Below are 15,745 nucleotides of genomic sequence, written 5' to 3'. Positions count from 1 at the left end.
CAAAGCTTTCTATATCATGCATAACCCTGACCTCTGTCTTACTTTATATTCCTACCCAGCTCCACAGAGTTAAACTCTGGAGCACAGAACTAAGTGTGCTCCAAATTGGTTGAACAAATGGAGGAGAAACAATTCAAGAAAAATCTATTTATAGTTGTCCTGAAAGAAAAAAGTATTATGAGAACAAATGAGAAAAAAAAATATCTCTGGTGGTGTTAGAAGTCTGCATCAGCATCCTATGTGAAAAACAGGGAAAATGGTTAAGAAAAGTAGGAAAAAAATGAGTTTTCACCCTGCATGTGTGACAAGGTGGTCAGATAGTGGACAAAAAAAAAAGGGGGATCATTCAGATCTTAGCATGAGGAGACTGCTTTCTTTAATGTCAGAAACACTCTAATTTAAATCTTGCCAGTTAGGAGAGAAATTAGGGATGAGTATGAAGCTTTCTGATACTCTCAAAGCACCTCTCTGCCTGGGCTGGTTGGTTATTTGGGAGCATCTTACTTGCTTCCAGATTGTTGAAATCCATTGAGCAGATAATAGAAGAAATTTAATTTATACATCAGACTTTGGTTTCCTAGATGCAGAAGGACAAAACTCTGAGCAGTAATGTAGTAGAACACTTTTACTGTGGATAGTGTAGGTCCTCACATTTTCAGTCTGATCATCACACTTGATCTTCATAAGGAATGGTCTTTTGAGTTCATTCAGCACAGAATTTTTAACCTACATTATCTCAAATATAGAAGAAGAATTTGCAAAAACCAAAGTCTTCTTTCATACTTCATAATCTATCTGTATTTTAAGCATTAGTCAGAACTTCTTTATTTGGTATAGAAACTTTATTACTGTCATGGTTTAAGTCCAGCCAGCAACCAAGTACCACCCAGCCTCTCACAGTTGGAGAAAATAGGAAGGGTAAAAGCCCTTGAATAGGAAAAACAATTGAATAGGAAAAGCAAAAGCCATGCAGACAGACAAAGCAAAACAATTCATTCAGTTCTTCCAATGGGCAGGCAGGTGTTCATCCATTTACAGGAAAGCAGGGCCCATCACACACAATGGTTACTTGGGAACACAAATTACGTCCCTCCATACACGCCCCTCTGACTTTATGTACTGAGCATGATGCCACATAGTCTGGAATATCCCTTTGGTCAGTTGGGGTCACCTGTCCTGGCTGTGTCTCCCCCCAACCTCCCACACACCCCCAATGTCCCTGCCAGGATGGCAGTGCAAAAAGCAGAAAAGGCCTTGGCTCTGCACGCCCCGCTCAGCAACAACAAAAACATCTCTCCATTATCAACCCTGTGTTCAGCACAAATCCAAAACAGTCTCATACCAACCACTGTGAAGAAAACTAAAGCCCAGCACAATTACCAAAGGAAATATGTTTGAACAAATGAGCGTGCTGACACTAGAAAGGAATACCCTTAGTTGCCAGTATTTTGAAGAGAAAACAGTAAAAGAAAAATAAGTGTACAAGTGTAAATGCCTTTAAATAAATGTGATCCATGTGCTAATTTCTAAATCTTATGCCAAGATCCTCAAGCCAAAAATTATCTGGTTAACTTAATGAACTCAAAACAGAAAACATCATATTACATTCTTTGAACAGCACAAATCTTGCTGAGACTACTTTTGTTCTTTATTAAGCTGAAATAGCTGACATCAGAAAACCAGAGATAGTTGCAGCATGCGATGCATTGTACCATGTAACTTAGCTTTGGTGCAGTAAGAATATCCCCTTCCACTTCATGCTTGAGGTGATTCTCCTGAATATCAGTTTTAATGTCAGCACTAACACTTGAAAAGACATCTCCAAATACTATAATAAGAGTAACAGGTACTCTTAACTTGCATACATTTCTCCTTCTAGTCTGTTAATTCCTTCGTCCATTAGAGGCTGTTTCTCTTGTTACAGGTCTCCTGAAGAAAAATTTTAGAATTATGTGTTAATACCACTCAAAAAATGAAAATGGAGCTTAAGGTTGCCTATGCTAACTGTTCTGCAGCAGCAAGAACATAATATCTATGGTTTTTAAAAGTGATCTTCTAGCTGTTGGAGAAAAATACTAAGCAATGAAAATGTACTTATTTAAAAAAAAAAAAGAAAGAAGGTCAGCTTTTATAGACAGTACCATTTATGAAGCCCAGTAGTCTCTGCAATCCAGTTAGTCTGCAGATGTGATGAAATTTACCTACTTGATTCACTATACACAGACTTACTGTTTTGGGCAGGACCAGAATTTCTGACTGATGAGCGCTTGGTTAGCAGACTGAAGCAATAAGCTGACACAACTGCAGCGAATCTCATACATAGACTTTACTGCTGAGTGGGTCAGGAATGATGACATGTACAGGACACTGATCATTTTGTTACATAAATACATGCAGTTGCAGAAGTCCAAGAGGCAGTCTATAAAAGCCTTACCCATGTTTTCCTCCAGTTTTGCATCATCTTGTCATGTTCGCTGATGACACTTCTCCAGGTATCAAATTCTTTGGTCCATGCATCCTGACCAGTACTATCTGAGAATGGGAAATGGGATGATTGCTAACCATATAATGGCAGAAGTCAGTACCTGATCAGATTCAGGACTGTCTGTCCTGCAGGAACTGGGCTAGAAGGAACCCCCATCCTTCAGTTTGCTCTACATCCTTTCATGTTATCTGGCAGCAAGTTTTGTTGAAGTACTTATGTCTCTTACACAGTGCAGCAAGCTTAATAGCCTCCAGAGTAAACAGATTTAGTGCCATTATCTGTGATTTGAGATCTAGAAGGTAGGATGTACAAATTAATAGTTCAAACCCATCTAATAAGCACAGGAATGCTCCAGGTAGATCATAGGCCTTGGGAGAAGAATGACATGTTGGAGAGGACGAGTTAACATGATGGACGTGCCTGGTTAGTATTCCCCATTTTTCAGCAATCACAGGACCACAGAATCAATCAGGAAAAGACATCTGAGATCATCAAATCGAACCTATGATCCAACACTACCTTGTCAACCAGACCATGGGTGCCATATCCAGTCTTCCCTTAAACACCTCCAGGGACAGCGACTCCACCACTTCCCTGGGCAGCCTAATCCAATATTTAATTATCCTTTCTGTGAAGAAATTCCTCCTAATGTCCAACCTACACCTCCTCTGGCACAGCTTAAGCCTGTGTCCTCTTGTCCTGGGAGAAGAGACTGACCTCCCACCTGGCTACATGCTCCTTTCAGGTGGCTCTTAGAGAGTCATCAAGTCTCCCTTGAGCCTCCTTTTCTTCCAGGCTGAACAACCCCACTCCCTCAGCCATTACAGGACTTGTGCTCCAGACCCTTCACCAGCCTTGTTGCCCCTCTCTGGACTTGCTCCAAGCATATCGACTTCATTCTCCCTCGTCTTCCTAAACTGAGGGACCCAGAACCAGACACAGAACCCAAGGTGAGGCCTCACCAGTGCTGAGTACCGGGTACCTTCACTGCCCTGCTCCTGCTGGCCATACTGCCACTGATCCAGGCCAGGATGCCACTGGCCTTGGCCACCTGGGCACAGCTGGCTCGTGTTCAGCTGCTGTCACCAGCACTCCCAGGTCCCTTTTCCTGGCCACTGTCCAGCCACTAATCCCAGCCTGTAGCACACAAGGGGTATTGTAGCCAAAGTGTGGCCACAACACTTGGACTTGGTCCAAGGCCCAGAACTTCGTCTTGCTGATCCTCATATTGCTGGATTTGGCCCATCAATCCAGCCTGTCCAACAGATCAGCACTCCCCCCTAACTTAGTATCATCCGTAAATTTATTAATGAAAGACTCAAAACCTTCATCCATGTCATCAATAAAGACATTGAACAGAACTGGCCCCAGCACAGAGCCCTGAGGGACAGCACTGGTGACTGGCTCCACCTATATGCAGCACCACTCTGGGCCTGGCCATCCAGCCAGTTCCTAACCCAGCAAAGAGTGCTCCTGTCCAAGCCATGGGCTACCAGCTTTTCCACGAGTGTGCTGTGGGAGACAGTGTCAAAGGCCTTGCTGAAATCCAGGTACACAACATCCACAGCCCCTCCTGCAGGAGGCAGGTCACCTGGTCATAAAAGGATACTAGGCTGGTCAGGAAGGACCTGCCCCTCCTAAACCTGTGCTGGCTAGGTCTGATCCTTCAGCCATCTCTAGACTCCATGTCATTTCACTCAAAAGTTCCTTATAGTTCCTTACATTGATAATTTAAAAAGGGCTATGTGACTTCGCCTTGGTCTGTTTACCAGCTTAGAATGTAAGACTGGTGATGACATATTTTCTATTTATCTTTTGGGACAGTAGCAACAGTCATATGTTTTTAGAGCACAGTGAGAGTCCCTCTATTTTATATTTACACTGGTTTGGTTGAGGTGCTCTTAATTCTGCTTCTGAGACAAATTTCAAAGTAACTGGAGTGATTGATTGCATGGCTTTTCCCTATCATTGAAAAAAGAAGCACTGAGCCTTCCTTGACAGACTAACATTTGGTATTAACCAGCTTCTTAATTTTTCCTTCATCTTGCCAAGAAAATCCCTGCTGTATAATAATCATTGCTTCTCCACACGTGGGTAGGGTCTCGAGAGCTAACTGCAGCAGGCAGTCTGGACACCCCAAAATCCTGCAGCTGCTGAAGTTCCCTAACTGCCCTCCTGCCCAGTTAGTGTTCAGATGGAGCAGAGGGAACTGACCTTGCCCAATCCAAACCATAAGTGGTTTACAAATAGTTTTTGTTTTAAAAATCCAGCATAGTGGGATTCTCTTTACCATCTGACTTCCTTAAGTCCTTATAAATTACAGAATTTTTCTACATTGGCCTGTAGAATTACATCAGAGTACTTATTTGTAGCTCTCCATTACTCATCTGATTTTCAGGTTTTTTGGATTAGTTTACCAGGTTTCAGTTCAGTTTCTAGATCTTAACTGCTAATTTACATTAGTCCTTTGAGAGAGGAGGTAGAGGAGGGAGTTTTTATGCCTCTAAAACTCTTCCATAAATGAAGTGCATACTGATTGGGTAGGCAAAAGTTACTGTCTTCAGGTATGCACATTTTCTGTGTGGCTATTACAGAGCTTTACTCATATCAGGGTCAGGCCAAACATAGCATACTCTTGAAACAAGCCTACCTTTATCTTCCACTGTGATCAGCACTCCTGACGTTGTGTTCCCAACTTTTGAGATGAATGAACATCTGTATTCTGTGTTTTCTGATACTGAATCTTTCACCCAGCTGAGAACATGCACTCTGCCATCAAGCAGCATGTGGGACTGCTCCGTGATGCATGCCTTCATCTTTTGTCCATTCTTCCTCCAGACAAAGTAGGAGCTGTCCGGACCTGTAAAAATGTCAGGTTATTCTGTAAGTAAACAGAAGATGAGTCTTTGAAAAGAAAACAAATCCCATCACATCAAGATGAGGCTTAAAAACATAAATAGTTGATCAAAATGTTTCTTAGGTTTCTTCAGCTGAAATTGTGGGTACCAAAAACCTGGGATTAAGAGGAGCTAGCACGGGAAATTTAGGTTGAAGCCACAGTTGTGGGTTTGTATTGAGGAATTCTGTGTGGATTCTCACAAGGGGGAACTTGGCACACGCGGCAAGAGTCAATGATGAACACCAGCACCATCTGCCTGTGCAAATCCCTGTAGCAGCAGGACGCACTGCCTACTGCTGCCCAGCCTAGCTCCTGGTACAAAGCTGAAACCACCAGAGACATGCCTCACAGGATCTGAAAAAAAGGCCAGGAGGGGAAAAGTTCAAGAACTCAGTGCATCAAAGATACTGGAACTAGTAGTGAAAGAGGAAGAATTGGAAAAAGCACAGAACCAGTAGTCACACCAGGCACTTAAGCAAGACAGAACTTGAAAGAACCTTGGATCAACAACAAAGAGCAAGCTAATTTTTTAGCTTTGTTACTATTATTTGTCTTAACCTGCAAGGGCAACATTTGAATAAATCAGAGATTGACAGTAGCCTGGAGGGTAGAACAGCTGTTCCCAGAAAACTAGCTAGCAAGGTTGGCTGAAGTGCACTTGGCAGCATCAGAACCTTCCCATTTAAAATACAGACATCTGGGCCAAGCTAAGAACTTGGTAATTCTGATGTTTAAAACATGATTATTTCTCCCTCTGGGCCTAGGATCCAGACTAGCCTTAGCAAGAGATGTGAAGAGAAATTTGGGGTAAAAAGAAAATTAACTATGGCTGCAAATATGTCTTGACAGAGCCTACTATGGCTTTTATTGTGAGCACTTCGTATTGCAAGTTGATGTGGCATTTTTTCCCTAGAAAAATACAATTCTGTCATTAAGTTTTAGATAATCATGCAGAAAAAATAACCACCCAGTTTTTACATTTGTGTACATACTACATATTTGTACATAGTAGACATTTTTACATTGTGTAAAAAGGAGATCATGGCAAATTCTTAACTCCTAAGTTTTATTTCCAAATCTCCCACAAATATGGGCACATAAATTAGCAGTAAGGGTAAGTGTGAATGATAGAGGACATGATCTAGTTAAAGCATTGTAGAGTTTCTCTGAGGGAAGTGGCACAGTCTGAAGGGCTGACAGCAGCTCTAACAAAGTGGAAAGTGCAAGCATACACTGGACTGAAAACAGCTGGTCTGGCACATGCCTTTTTTCTTTCCCCCTCAAAGGTGTTTTATGGATGATTGTACTCATTCTACGGTTAACAGCAGATAGGTTACATGTCACTAAGTTCATGGGAAGTCTGGAACCAGGGACAAATTATTCAGTAACGTAAAGCTGAAGATAGAATTTGGACAAATGGGAAGAATGGTAAGTGCAAGCACAGTAAAAAAATAAAAATCCCTCAGTGTCATTTTAGAGCCATGCAAGGAAGCAGCATGTTTAGTGCAGGACACTTTCCTGAACTTACTTCAAATGTACTATTCACACCAGAGAACCTGCTCTATTTTCTAGTACTGAAGATCCCAGTTGTGCTGAAAGTTGCCAAAATTCCAGCTTACATGCACATTTCGCCAAGAGATTAAAAAGCAGCAATTTCCTTATACATGAAATTTTGCAAGCTGTGTTGTTCAGATTGGCCCCTTATGAAGTGCAACTAGGCAATTTTACCCTTCCGTTGTTTTTCTGTGCAGTCAGAAGCACTGGAAATCCCCAGAGATACACACTCATCCCCACTTACACTGGTTGACAGCAAAATTTAGATGCAAGCGGTACTCAGGGTTTTCCTGGTCCTGTTTCAATGCAGCTTGTTTCCAATTTTCAGGCAATTACCTTCTCTACTTTTGATTTCATTTTCAGGATGGATCAATACAAAAAAAATACACTGTGACACAGTTTCATCTGCAAAAATTTTGAATCACATTTGTTAAATGCAAATTTTCTACAACTCTATGATGAGAAATTCAGACTCCAATGTAGTGGTTAGGGAAATAATTTTTGAAGATAAAGAAAAATAAAAACACATACTCTGCTTTTTTTTTACCTATATGTCACCATAATATAAATTATTTACATGTCTAGTGCAACCTTTAAAACACAAGTTTCTGACCTGATCTACTTACTTTGCCATCCATGTTAGGAGTGCTTGAAAGATTTTAAGAAAGTAATTTTATTAAAACATAATAGTCAAGCAGAGAATTAAACAACACATCAGGATAGGTGCATAAGTAACTATGTCTAAGCAGCCATTAAATATATTTCAAACAGTTAACTTCAAAAACATTGCTTCAATAAACTACACTAGCTACACATAATTAAATAAAATCAACTTCACCACCTTGATGATTTTAGAAGAGGAATTGACACTTATCAAACAAAAATACAAGAAACTTTGTGGCATTATCTGAAATACCTTTTTCTTTGCATAAGACCTTCAAAATTTCAAGTGTCTGTGGAAATGTTTGCTTCTTTCCCACACAGACTTAATTTTCTCTGTTTTCACTAGTTTGAATGAAATGATAATGCCCAGGTAGTAATGGCCAGAGTAGTAATCGTCCAGGTAGTTTCTGCCAGCACAACAGGTTCTCTGACATATGTCAAATCAGGCTGGGTTACAAAACCAACATATTTAACACACAGCTGACTTTTTCTCAATATTTTCCATGAGATAAAAAATTCAACCACCACCATTGTTAGCATAGAAACTCAAACCACTGCAACTGCTTGTAATCTTCTACCCAAAATCTGACTGCAGTCACTGGGTTATTGGTGTAAATTTGACCTAAGGTTAAAGGAACTAAGTAAATAAAACCAGACTTAAAGAACTAAAGTATACAGCTACAGATTCAGAGCAGCATGGGGATGTGCCCTGCTAAGCTGGACCAAATTCAGCATTTGCCATATATGCATCACATCCTAACAGACACAGGTTTTCAAGACAGTTTGGAAACAGTAATTTGAAAGAAGCAGATTATGGATTAAGTAGAGCTCGATGACATAAGGCAGGGGCAGCAAGAGTGAGCACCGGCCAAGCTGGCTCCTTGTGCCAAGTGCTGCCAGGTGCAGAGGGCTGTGGAGACATCTCAAACGCAGCCCAGTGAAGCTGCATTGTAAAACCTGAGTAGTGCTACCACTGGTTCAGCACAAGGTCTGCCTCATTTCTAACCCAGCTCTTGAAGGGTAGCATTTGAGTAAGAACTTCCCTATATTCATGAAAACACTTCTGAGACAGGGGAGTTAGTGCAAAAGCAGGAGCCACCAGAAAAACTACACTCCAGCTAATAATTTCTGCAAACTGACAGCAAATTGAAATCCAGTGAAGATAACCAACAAGTATCCCAGAGAGAAATGCTACCAGAGTAACAAAAAGTCTTTTACATAAATTCCAATAATGTAGACAAAGAACTGCTACCAGAGGCTATCCACAGGGATGGGAAGTTCAGGTTTACAAAAAACCTCCCTTGTATAACCCAATACACATCAAAACCTCTTTCAAAGCTCACCATGTGCATCAGATTAAGAACAGCATCTGGATTTAATGCTTGTTATCAAGCTTGCGGCTTTGCTGAATTCTACTGAAGCAAACATCACAGATTTCTGAAAAGCAAGATCATACAGGAAGCTCTCATCTGGGGCAGGGATTAAGTTTTTAAAAGGCACTATAATCTGGATGCAGGAAGGTTTCCTTTTAAATCAGACATCAAAGTTAGCCCAGGAAGAGGTTAGTCAATCATTAATATGAAACATTACTACCAGCACAACTCAGTATATGAATGAAAGATTTAGGGCTGGCCACAGTTTCTTGAGTTGTAGGAGTCTGAGTCATTGCTGCTGATAAGATACCAAAACAATAAATCAGTATGAAATGAAGCCATCAGAGAGCAGCTGATTGGAAAGGTGGGGGGGGGGGGAAATAATCTTTATATTGAGACAAGCATATTTGCAGTTTTCTGAAAATAGAGTGCAAGTTATATAGCCTGTACCCCCTATAAAGGGGTACATTTTTTTTTGTAGTTTCATTGGTTGGTGTTTGATTGTTAAATCAGGGCAATTAATTCTAGACAGCAACGGAAAAAAAAAACCCAAAACAATAAAAAGCCAAGAAAACAGACCTCTCTGAAATGCCAAAGAGTATTACTTCCAAGTATTTCATACTGAAGAATGCATAAGGTCCTTCAGACACCTGCTGCTTCATTAAATTACCCATCCCTTTGTGTAACATCAACACCACAAACTGATGCAGCCTTATTATGGCAGATAAAAAGCAGGAAGTGCTTCCTGCGGAACGGGAACCATGTAAGAGCTGGAAGCAGCAACCAGTCACTGGAGGTGATGCTCAGCACACATGGGTGCAAGCAGGACATGGCATCTATCTTCTCAGAGTGGAACTTAAAAGCAGGTTGGGAAAATGGCTACTGGCCCATTAGATAAAAATTCAATTTGTAACTGGTCATGCATTTATTCAGATGCTGAGAGTGTCCAAAAAAAGGTTTTGCAATTGGAACCTGGATAATTGTCTGTGGAAAAAAAAAAATTATTAAGCACTAGTAAGCTAGGACCAGGGAGTGCCACAAAAAAACCCCATACATTAGATAAAAATTCAATTTGTAACTGGTCATGCATTTATTCAGATGCTGAGAGTGTCCAAAAAAAGGTTTTGCAATTGGAACCTGGATAATTGTCTGTGGGGAAAAAAAAAAATTATTAAGCACTAGTAAGCTAGGACCAGGGACTGCCACAAAAAAAACCAAGACAAAACAAAATTAGGTTCCACTTTCACCGTATCACAGAATTCACTAGGTTGGGAAAGACCATAGAGATCCTCAAGTCCAACCTATAACCTAACACCACCTTATTAACTAGAGCACAGCACTAAGTGCCACATCCAGTCTTTCCTTAAACACTTCCAGGGACAGTGACTCCACTGCCTCCCTGGGCAGCCTATTCCAATGCCCAATCACTCTTTTCTGTAAAGAACTTTTTCCTGATGTCCAGCCTAAACTTCCCCTGGCACTTTGTGTTTGCCTAATTATTTTTTTCTGTCATCCTATCAGCTAACAAAACTACTATGTTAGGTTTTAAAATAAAGCAAAGAAAATTGAATAACATATTTTAAGGAGTAACAACATGCTCTCCAAAAAATCACTTCTGTTCTCCAGAGAACACAAACTACTACTTTGGCTTTGTCTGACAGGTAGATCTAGCAGGAAGATGACTGAAGAGATGGAAGTGAGATTGTCATCTTCACTGTGGGGACAACGCACACAATATGCTGAGACAGTTCTGGTAGCAGTTTCTGCTGAAATAGTTAAAGATGACAGCTTTGGTCTAAATTAGTACTCAGCCACCACACCAATGGATTATTTACAAGTGTACAGGCTGTAGCTCTCATCAGGAAAAAACAAGTGTACAGGTAGTCAGGCTGCAATCCTGCCTGGCAGGGGGTAACAGGATGTTCTGAGTAAAACAGCATAAAATTTGGGTTACGGTCCAGATTCCAGTACCAGTCCAAACCCATCCCATCTCACTAGGCAAGGCTGGGAAATACAGCTGCTCAATCATGGCCAGGGTGTAGCAGTCATTACAAGGGTACTGCTTCAAGCTAAGACATTACTGAATCAAGTTCCACATTAGCAAGGAGAAAAAGTTGAAATATTTACGCTGAACTGCAAAAAAAGAAAGGCTAAACTGGGAGATCAGGTAAACTTCTACAAGCACATGGTACAGAGAACAAAATACACACCTAAGTGAGTCCCTCGCTCTCCTGAGAAGACAACCCAAAAGGCATTTGGATCTTAAAGTCCCCAGTGTGAAGCAAGCTTCTCCTTTTGTACATACCTAATCACACTACAAAAGCTGGTGCGGATTCTGCTCCCTCAGTCTCCCAAAAATGTGTACATTAAATTCAAATGGACAATACTGCCCATTTTGTGACCCAGGCAGTTTGTCTCTGGGGACACCCCATGTAGCACCCAATCCCCAAGCAAGCTGAAAAGCTGAACTAGACAACTGATCAGCAAAGCTGCTGCTTCACAGAGGCACTCCTGCACAGAGGTAAAAGCTCCTTCCCTTGGCCTCAACAGAGTTTTTGACAAGTTGCTCTCTCAAAAGGGTGACTTATTCAAACTCTGTGAGGGTAAAAACTGGGGTTTTTACCAGTGGAAAGCTCTGAAAACCATGCAAAGGCTTTATTTCCCCCAGCCCTGTGCTGAGACGAGACGCAGCCTGTAGGACAGAGTGGTGAGTGCACAGAACACCAACTGCTGTGCAGGGGACACTGCAGCAGCCGTGCAGCCTCAAGTGCTCCACGCACACCACAACAGCAGCAACTACTGCAGGCTGCAGCTGCTAGTCTACGTGGACTGAATCTCCCAGGGTACTCTGGGATCTTTCTTTATGTTTTAATCATTTATAAACTACCAAAAGCCACGTGTTTCCGAACTGCACCTTATTACTCATTCCGCAGGAAAAACCTGTACGAGTGCAGTCAGCCACACACTGTGAAATGTAGGAAAACAATAAATTAACAAATCTTCTGAGAAAAAAAACCAAGACACTTTTGGTTCTACTTCTTTTTCTTGCTCTCCCCTTTTTAAATTTGATGCCTGATGCTTTTTAATTTGCCTTATGATTAAATTATTTTTACACTGAACTTAATTCTTGTCTTTAATGGACAACTAATATAAAGTTAAAATAAAACAAAACAAACAACAAAAAGTAATCCCAAAAGCAACAACAACAAAAAAATGAAAAGGCATTCTTGTTGCATACCTTTCCACTTATCTCCTACCTCGACGACAGTCTTTCCACATAATACTGCACAGCAAAGCAAAGTTTTACAGAAATGTTTCAAAATCTCTTGCTGGTGCCAGAATTTAAGAATGCATCATCCATGCAACTAATAAAAATTAATTTTCAATTTGATTACAGAAGTCACTATAAAGCTCACATCAGAGCTCAGGTAACCACAGCACTTACAAAGGTGTTTAATGCTGTTGGTTTTGCATGCAGACTTAGCTATGAGGGCCTCAGCACACCCCATGTCTGAAAAAATAAATGCCAGCATTGTAGTCAGAAAATTACACTAAGATATCACAACTAAATTAACAAAGGTTTTTTTTTTAATGTGAGTTTTATGAAAAATAGATCTGCAATATCTACCCAATTTTATAAAACTTCAAAGTTCTCTTCTGTTATATGTTAAAGGGACAACCTTAATTTTTCAACTTGTCTTCCAAATGCATCCCAAATAATAATAAACAGGTGGCATGTCAGAGATCTGCACACAGGAAAGGTCTGATAGTGCCACAGTTCTGTTAAGCACTGTATAGTCAGTGCAAAAATCACTGGAAAAAAAAGGTACAAAACCACAAAATTACAAATTAAGAGCTATGAGATAAATAGCCAAATACAGTGAAATTAAGTCAAATAGCATGTGTAAAACACCCAAGGTCTGTTGAGAAGACAATTCATGAAGTGGGATATGAAATTGTTTAACAAGGTGCAAACTTACCCACAGGAAGATAAACCAGCCATTTATTAAGCACAGAAATTAAAGTCATGGGTATTGCTTCAGGAAAGCATCACGTTTAAACCTCAAAGTATCTCAAAATATACTGCATAAAAATCTGAAAATTTTCTGAGGTGTTGAAATATTTGTGCAGTGGATTGATTTGTCCCAGAAGACACAGAGCTTTTCCTTTCAAGGCTATCAATTAAACCATTCTCACATTTCAAAACACTGTATCTCTCCATAGCTGTAATGAAGAGCCACTTACCAACTTCAACTGGTTATAAAACACAAGTGTATGAAAAATTGCTATTTGATATTCTTATAAGAACAAAAAAGTAACAACCCAAGTAAAGTCAATGTGAGATACTGATACGCTGTAATTTAAATGCTGTCATTTGCCATCCCAGAGAAACACTCTGTCCCACACAAAGAACATTCCGAGGCAGGCTCATTCTGCTCTGGCTGATGCACACCTCCGTGCCTCTCCAGACTGGGCTCCACACCAGACCAGACCACCCCAGGGCACCAGGGCTGATGCAATCATGCAAATGATGTAAAAAAACCTCACCCAAGAATTAATTACTCATTTCCATGGGTAAGTCAGTCTGACAGGTGACCTCCTCCTCCTCCTGGGGAAAAAAAATTTCCCCACCCTTCTGCATGTCTCTTAGTGCAACTTCAGGCTCCACCAAACAGGAATCTCTAGTGTAAACTACTTACAATTCTGATTCTTGCAAGTTACGGATCTTTTCTTCCATGATGTGGGAAACTTGTACACCTTCTAAAATAGCACAACCACAGGGAACAGGCACTGTATGTTACCAAATACCCATCTCAGTATCTCCAAGAAATAGTAACTCCTTGAAAGCGTACTTCCAAATTCACTTTTATGTCCACACTACTGGGGCTTTTTTTACCAAGAATTAAAATAATCCAGTATGTAAAACCTCCAGCTACAGGTGAATTAAAGGAGTCATCTTGACACCATGGACAGAGAGAGGCTTGATCTGCAGGTGAAGCACAGTGTTTTGCAGTGTTTGATTATAAAAGTGTTTAAAATAATGCACAGCACACTCACCATATTTTAATTTTTTCTCTGAAATTATGGACATGGAGATACTACTCTAAAGCTGGGGGAGGAGGTGCCAGTAAAACACCTTTGAGTGGAACCAAAAGTCTGGAAAAAAACCTGTTCTTACTATACCTAGTTTCAACAGAGCACACCAGAGAAATTATACAGCAGGTGTGTGCATCACCAACTCACTGTCTCTGCCCTGAACCAGATAGTGTAGTGTTTTGTTCAATTTATTTGAAACTTGCCTGAACTGCCTCCACAAGTTTTTAAAATTCTGTAATGGGAGAGAAAATTTGGATTAGAGAAAGTACACAGGAAACTTGTTTCCCCATGCACATACAACAGACATGTGTCTGGAGAAATGTGACACTCTCTGGGGGAGTAGACACAAACCAAGGGAGCTTTATTCCTCCATTTTACAGAAGAGGAGGAGTATTCCATGCTTGAAAAAACTTATTCTTCAGAAAAAATGTAGCAGTATGCCAGAAGTGCTGTTTGTGCTGTATCCACTTAACTTTACCTTATGGAAATGAGCCAGTTACGAGGTTGTAAAGTCTTATCCTTAGGCGAGCTTTCAGGTAAAAACATGTGGGATGAGTAAGAGATGAGTAAAAGAACTCACCAACTCCTGCTGAGTTTCCAGACAGCTTGAAACAGATATTTACAATTAAAAAAGGAAGAGATTCAGCAATTCTGATAAAATAACAATTAAGTTAGAAACTTAATTAAAAATAAGCTTTGAGGGTTTTACTGCATGATGTGGCAATCTATGTATTTGCATCATACTGATGCCATATCCTTTTCTGCAGACAACCAGGCACAACATTTAACTCTCTGCCGGTCTTATTTAACCCTTCTGCTCCCTGCAAACACATTTTACCTTCTATTCATAGCTGAGAGAAACCAAATTCCACACTAAAGCTATGTTGATATAAAGAAATACCAACTGACACTGAACAAATCTGAACACATCCAACAGAGACCTTCCTTGCAAAATTTGTTTAGCCAGCCCCCACCCAGGATGAATTCCTATATCCTCACATGCAGGACCCAGAACAACGCAAGTATGTGCACCAGTTCCGTGTGCTGGTCTGCATTTGCTGGTTTGTTTTTTAAATCAAGAGACTAAAATCGTAATTCTGGGTAAGAGTATGATGTGATATGCCAGCCAATTGCCCTCCTTCCCAAAGGGAGCAAAAACTCTATCCCATAATACAAAGTCCTGTCCTTCCCTGCTTTGACAGGCATTAGAAGCACTTCCATAGCTGAGTCCCCTTAACCCCACCTGTGCCATTACTGCATCCCTTGGATTTCAGGTGGTTGTCAGAGAGTTTCTTCCACTATCCACCCCTACACCTCCTGAGGAATGGAATCCATACACTGACTTTAGGACACTATGCCTTCTCTTTCTTAAATTCATTACCAAGGCAAATACAATTACTGACAGTTTTTAAGAGCAGCATGAGCACCATGTTAAGATGGGCACTGCTGGATGAAAAAAAGTAATTCTAAAATGAAGTCTAGGTCTGTAGCACAATTATCAAACTGTTTAAATCTTCTGTGCTATAGTAACTTTCTTTTCATAGTGGACTACCAAGTTTCCGAATTGCCTATTGCAAAAGAGAACAAATTACTGCTGAAAAGTGCTTTCCCATCAGAATGATTCTAGACTATGAAAGAACTTTCATCCCACTGTTGTTACTTCTAGCCATGGAA

At 40.5% G+C, this 15,745-nt stretch overlaps 1 protein-coding gene across 3 annotated transcripts in view; it reads right to left on the bottom strand.

Moving 5' to 3' along the window:
• Window positions 1–827: 827 nt before the first annotated feature.
• Window positions 828–15,745, bottom strand: part of SEMA4D (semaphorin 4D) — a 100,263-nt gene continuing 85,345 nt past the window's right edge. For 2 of the 3 annotated variants that reach the window (XM_039724234.1, XM_039724238.1), the window contains 3 exons: window positions 5,136–5,345; window positions 2,435–2,532; window positions 828–1,929 (listed from right to left, as the gene is read on the bottom strand). In XM_039724234.1, coding sequence (XP_039580168.1) covers window positions 1,900–1,929; window positions 2,435–2,532; window positions 5,136–5,345 — 338 coding nt within the window. In that variant the 3' untranslated portion in view covers window positions 828–1,899. Of the gene's footprint in view, window positions 1,930–2,434; window positions 2,533–5,135; window positions 5,346–10,035; window positions 14,677–15,745 lie in introns of those variants that run through there. The other variant, XM_039724237.1, reaches the window with a different exon arrangement.

This window comes from Passer montanus, unplaced genomic scaffold, assembly GCF_014805655.1.
Source record: "Passer montanus isolate IOZ18808 unplaced genomic scaffold, ASM1480565v1 scaffold52, whole genome shotgun sequence".
In the NCBI taxonomy this organism is placed as follows: Eukaryota; Metazoa; Chordata; class Aves; order Passeriformes; family Passeridae; genus Passer; species Passer montanus.
This window is presented reverse-complemented; position numbering and strand designations above follow the sequence as displayed.